General features: G+C 58.3%; 1 protein-coding gene across 2 annotated transcripts; it reads left to right on the top strand.

The window, feature by feature from the left end:
* The first annotated feature begins 481 nt into the window (after nt 1-481).
* CPLANE2 (ciliogenesis and planar polarity effector complex subunit 2) lies at nt 482-4,478 on the top strand. Of its 2 annotated transcripts, none has more exons than XM_036914371.2 (6): nt 482-659; nt 993-1,119; nt 2,165-2,317; nt 2,917-3,041; nt 3,367-3,503; nt 3,741-4,478. In XM_036914371.2, the coding sequence occupies exons 2-6, from the start codon at nt 1,008-1,010 to the stop codon at nt 3,988-3,990; spliced, it is 777 nt and encodes a 258-aa protein (XP_036770266.1). In that variant the 5' UTR covers nt 482-659; nt 993-1,007; the 3' UTR covers nt 3,991-4,478. The 2 variants fall into 2 exon arrangements, with proteins under 2 accessions (XP_036770266.1, XP_057355758.1); XM_057499775.1 differs by having other exon boundaries at nt 485-641.
* The last annotated feature ends 1,522 nt before the right edge of the window (nt 4,479-6,000 follow it).

Genomic DNA, 6,000 nt, shown 5'->3' with positions numbered 1-6,000 from the left:
GTAAAGAACCCTTGGAGGAAATAGAGTATTTTACCTCTACTTTATAGAAGAGGAAACTGCCGCACAGAAAGGCAAATCAGTTTCCTAAGGAATAACCTAGGGGTTAACCTTTATTCAGGCCAGTTAAGTGCAGGACAGCGGGGGCTTCACAGAGGTTACCTCATTTAATTCTAGAAACAAAACTGTATAGGAAATATTTATTCCTCTTTTCTTTGGCAGATGAGGAATCTCAGAGACAACGTGATCATCTGAGGTCACGTCACACAGCGGGTCAGGCTCCTGGAGGAGGGGAGTCGATCAAGTTTTGGAGTAAAGGCGGACCGGACTGAGCCCTGGCCCAGAGGGGAAGGTCCGGCGCAGGGTGTCACAGCGCCGCGGGAGCTGCGGACGTTGGAGGGGCCTGGCCCACCCCAAGTCGGGCAGCCCAGCTCCGCCCCCGGCGTCTCCCTGGCAACGGCCTCCGCACATGCGCCTCCTCGCCTGCGTGGGCCGGCCTCGCGCTCGGAAGCAGAAAGCGGGCCGGGCGGAAGCAGCCCCGGCAGGCGGGGCGGCGGCGGCGCCCGCGGGCTTCCGAAGGGAGCGTCTCAACCTGGGCCGTTCGCCGGCGGGGACTGCTCGTGGTGACGGCCGGGTGGCCCCGGGTGACGGGCGTCGAGGAGGTAGAGAATCAGGGCAGTGTAGACAAGGGCGAGGGGGGCTGCGTCGATGCCCTCGGGGCAGTAACGGGATGGCTGCCCCCCAGGGAGTAATACGGGGCGGGGGGCCGGGAAGGGACTATGGAATTGCACCTCCTGGGTAATAAGAGCGAGACGAGGTGTGTGGGCAGCGAAAGGGAGAGTGGACTCCAAAAGTACTACTCGGAAAAATAGGAAGGTGGGGCTCCACGGAGGTGTAAGAGGGCAAGTTAAGAGGGACCACGACCCCGGGCTCAGCTCAGGGCAGTTCCCCTCCCCCATCCCCTGCTTTCATCATTCTGCCACCTCCGTACCTAGGCAGGGTGCCCACCCATGGCCAGATCACCTGCCGCTGGCTCCGTGATCGTCGCAGACTGGCACGAGAGCACCGAGGGCAAGGAGTACCTGGCCAGCATCCTGCGCAAGAACCGCCGGAGGGTGTTTGGTAAGTGCCTCCATCCCAAGCCTGTCACCTATCGCTTCCCTGGGCGAGCAGTGTCACCTGTCGCTCCCTGGGGGGAGCAGAGAGGCAGGGAGCTGGACAGTGAGGACCTCCTCCCCTGCACTCCTGGGCCTCGGAGACCCCTGGAAGCCTCTTCCCCAGGGCACCCACCCCCAAATCTCCTTAATGGTAATTCCATCATCAGAGCCAGGAAAACGGAAACGTCAAAACCCTGCCAGGAGCCACTGTCGCCAGAGAGGCTGCTGACCGAAACCTCCTTCTGGGCCAGGCCCTCTGCTGGGCACTTTACAAAACGGGGCCATTTAACCTCAGTGGCACATCCTCCAGACTTGTCCAAGATCCACCGTCATAAATAAGTAGGGGCAAGCCTCTTCCATATTCTGCCGTCTCCAAGATAAGACCCTCATGTTCCCCAGGATGAAGCCACCTCACCCGGGGAGGGCCAAGCTGACAGACCATTAGAGGGGCCTGGCATTGGCTTTGGGAGTTCAGCTCTGGCAGAGAGACAAAGTACAAGAAGAGTGAAAACCAGCGAACAGGAGAACAACCCACAACTTAGGATTGCCGGTCCTAAGCCTATAGATGTATCACAATTTAAATTGTTGGGTTTTTTTTTTCAAATTAAAAGCATCCATGAAGATCTCAATATTTTGATTCCAACGAGTTTATCATAATTGAGAATACTTTTATTCTGATATTTTTCCACTGAGGAAAGAATAATGAAAAACTTTGCCTTGACATGTACAAAATCTAGAACATGTGATAATAATATAAATAAAAACTATCTCATGCATCAAACTTAAAAAAAAATGTGGTGTTCTTTGGAGTAGGGCTTGGCCCAGCTCATAGAACACGAGTATTCTCAGCAGAGCTTCTCCCTGGGGATCCTGCTGTGCCTCACGCCTCTGCAATAAGAGAACCATGGACGGTGGGCCCTGGAAAGGCGCCTAGACATGAGGCTGCCAGGGTCTGATGGGGAAAGAACAGGGTGAGTCTCGGGCCCCACCAGGCTCCCTGCTTGCCCCAGGGCTGCTTGAGCGACCAGTGCTGCCCCCACCTGTGGCCATTGACACTGCCAGCTACAAGATCTTCGTGTCTGGGAAGAGTGGTGTGGGCAAGACGGCGCTGGTGGCCAAGTTGGCTGGCCTGGAGGTGCCCGTCGTGCACCATGAGACCACTGGTGAGTCCGTCCTTGGAGGCCTTCCCTGGGGTGGAGGGAAGGCTCAGGGCCCTGGACCATACAAGTGGATCTGTAACCAGCCCCACCATTTACTGTGCAACCTTGGCAAGTCACTTCGCCTCTCTGGGCCTATATTGGCCTTTTTGTCCAACCAGGATAATAGTACTAAGCCCACAGGGTTGTTCTGCCATTGGTACTACAGATAGTGGAGTTGACATGTGTAGCACTGAGCTGGCACAAGGTAGGTGCTCAGGGAACATAGTCTTCCTTTCTTGTTTTCTTCCATTGGGTGCTGACTGACCATCACCCTCCAGTGTCCAGTGCCTTTGGGGCCCCCTATGTACACAGTGAAAATGCTGGGTCACAGCTAGGGCCAGGGCTGCAGCTCCCTGGTGGACCGGGGGCTCCCCAGGGCAGGTTGGTGTCAGGGTTGTCTCCCTCAGATGGAGAATCCTCCCAGGTCAGGGCTTCTGTCTTCCCTGTCAGACTGGGGACCCAGCAGGGCGGGGACGGATCTCTCCTTCCTATTCCTTCTTGGCCCCCTACCCCTTTCCACCTCCGCCTCTCCCATGATGAGCAGCTGACCTTGGCCTCCCCAGGCATCCAGACCACTGTGGTATTTTGGCCTGCTAAGCTGCAAGCCAGCAACCGCGTCGTCATGTTCCGTTTTGAGTTCTGGGACTGCGGGGAATCTGCGCTCAAAAAGTTCGATCACATGCTGCCGGTGAGCGGTCAGGTGGGCCTGGGTGGGTCTGGGAGTTGCTGGTCATTGAGGTGGGCTTCTGGGTACAGGTGTCCGAGCCCAGCCCAGCTGGTCGGCAGGAGTCAGAATTGAGCATGAATGGACTAAGGGTGGGAGAGCTTTGAGCTCATACTGGGGACCAAGCCACAGCCCAAGCTCTGTCCTGGGACCAGCCACTCCCTGCTCTGGGCCTCAGTTTCCCAGTCTGTGAAAGGAGGGGTTGTGCTGAGATCTCTCAGGGCCCTGCAGCTGATAGGAGGTTCTGGTTCCGTGACTGTGAGCTTCACATTAGCCACTCTGTCCCCAGGCTTGCAAGGAGAAAACAGATGCTTTCCTCTTCCTCTTCTCCTTCACTGACCGTGCCTCCTTTGAAGACCTCCCTGGACAGCTGGCCCGTGTAGCAGGCGAGGCTCCTGGTGTTGTGAGGATGGTCATCGGCTCCAAGTATCCTTTGGGTGGCCTTTGGCAGTCCTAGAGGCCACCCTTGGCAAGTAACAGAGCCAGGAGCTCAGGGACCCTGCCTCTGCCTAGCCAGGGGTCCTGGCCCAGGGGCTTTATCCTAGAGGCTGCAGTGGGGCCTCCCCCAGACCCTGGGTGTGGGTCTCCAGGGAGGAGGGAGAAGCCTGGGTTTGATGGGACTTTAAGCAAGGCACCTGGCCAGGCTCCTTGATCTTCCTCCAGATTTGACCAGTACATGCACACAGATGTACCAGAGCGTGACCTCACAGCATTCCGGCAGGCCTGGGAGCTGCCCCTCCTGCGGGTGAAGAGTGTGCCAGGGCGGCGGCTGGCAGATGGGCGCACCCTGGATGGGCGGGCTGGGCTGGCTGACATCGCCCATGTGCTCAATGGCCTGGCAGAACAGCTGTGGCACCAGGACCAGGTGGCAGCTGGACTGCTCCCCATGCCCCCAGAGAACACCCCCAGCTGAGGGGTGGTAGCTTCATGAGTGGGCACCTGTGACCCCTCCTCTGACCCTCAGGTGACCCAGGGCAGAGGGCAGGACCCAGGGCCTGAGGCTGGGGCAGGAGTATTGATCTGGTCCTAAGGATGGCCAGAGGGGCCTGGTCAGGGAGGGTGGTGGCCTGAGAAAGCTGCACCTGCAGCGCTTTCCCTGCAGAATACGTGGCTGTGACGGGGGGTGCCCAGGGCTCTGTAGGGCAGCGGTCTGAGGGCATCTGGCTGCCCTCTGGCCTCCTCCCTGTGGGTCCAAGCTCTGGGATTGAGGAGCTGTTTGGGCAGGGCCCCAGATCGCCAGTGTCCCTCCCGACCTCCTGCTGTGTTCCCCCTTCTGCCAGGGAGGGTGACTGGGATGAGGGGGTGCCTCAGCTGGACCTTAGACCTCAAGTGACTTCAATTAAGAGCCTAGATTAGTTGAACACCATCTGCTGTACCAGATAAACCCTGAGATCACTGAAATCCACAGAAGTGTTTTTCTCGCGTGTTTCTCCTCAGGTGGTAGAGGTGAAGGTGGATGGGGGGCTCTGCTCCGTGCACTCAGTGGTGTGGGTAAAGGTGGAAGTCTCATTCAGAGCCCCGGGCTCTGAGATCAGCCCACACACGTGGTTTCCCAGTTTGCCTGTGGCCTCAGAATCCAGTCAACCGATGGAATGAGTGCAGGTGGAGGGTCACCCAGGAGGTTTCTGTGGACCCGGCCTGGGGAAGTGTGCCTCCCTTCCGCCCACATCCCACCGTCACATGGAGGCTGGGAAATGTAGTTCACCTGTGTGTCCAGGGGGGCTTTCCTCTGTATGAAGCTGTCAGGCTAGGCTTAAGATGGCGACGGGGCCCTGCCAGCCTCTGAAAGCACCACTGAGCAGGGTCAGGAGCTGGACCAGGTTGGGTCAAGGAGTGGGTTGGTCTGTTGGGCAGCTCCACCCTGTGGGAAGCCTGCAAGGATGGGGCAGAAAGGTGAGTGACCTTGCCCATCTGCACCCTGCCATGTCAGCCAGAGACACTGGTGAAGGCCGGCTAGAGGTGGGGGGTGGGTGTCCACCTGCAGAGCTTTAGGCTTTCTGACACTCCCTGATGACACCTCACCTGGCTCCATATAGGGACCCCTGAGCTGAGGCCTGGCATGAGTCTGACCCAGCTGGAAGGGTCCTGGGAGCCCAGGTACAGTGACCCCCGAAGCCAGCTGACCCTCAGAGCTCCCTCTGGGGAAGGTGGCCCTGGCAGCTCCGCCCACCTCACACATCCGTGATCATGTGCTCATACACACCTGCACCTGTGCTAAACCACCTCCACCCCGCCATACATACCCATCCTGGCTCGTGCTCCTGAGCATACAATCCATGGCACTGGCCATGTCTGTCCACCCAGGGCACTGCCAAGGATGTCAATCCATGCATGGCCTGAAAGACTGATTTCAGCACCTTTTCACCCCCAGAGCTGAGATCCAAGCTTATCCCACACCCCAGAGAAGGAATGTCCCTAACCAGGTCCCCCGCCAGTAGGTGGGCTTCCACTCCTGGGCTGCAGACCTCCCCAGGGCAGCCTTTAGCTCTACTTCCAGGCAGCTGCCTTCAGCCCCTCCCTCTGTTCCTGCTCCAGGAGGTCTTACCCCAGTAGGGCCGCAGCAAAGTGTGGGAGTGGGGCCCAGTGAAGGTGGCCTCTGGGCCTGAATGTGACCCTCTCACTGCGGTCCCTGTGTTGTCAGCACCAGCTACCGCACATCCCAGCCCCAGAAAGGAAACTTCTGCGTTCTTCTTGAGCACCAGCTCTGCCAAGAGTCAGAGGTTGCTCTGGAGAAATAGCCCGGATCCTCCCCATGGCAGGGCTGCCTGGTTGTCTAGTTAGCACTGACTGCTCCAGCCAGAGAATTGACCCGTCATCCCCATTCACCCCAAATGGAGAGGTGGACAATTCCCTCCACCGTCTCCCTGGGTAAGAACAATGGCTGCGACCTACACAGCCCACCCCCACGAGCATGAGCGGCTGT

This window comes from Manis pentadactyla, chromosome 4, assembly GCF_030020395.1.
Source record: "Manis pentadactyla isolate mManPen7 chromosome 4, mManPen7.hap1, whole genome shotgun sequence".
NCBI classification, from domain to species: domain Eukaryota; kingdom Metazoa; phylum Chordata; class Mammalia; order Pholidota; family Manidae; genus Manis; species Manis pentadactyla.
This window is presented reverse-complemented; position numbering and strand designations above follow the sequence as displayed.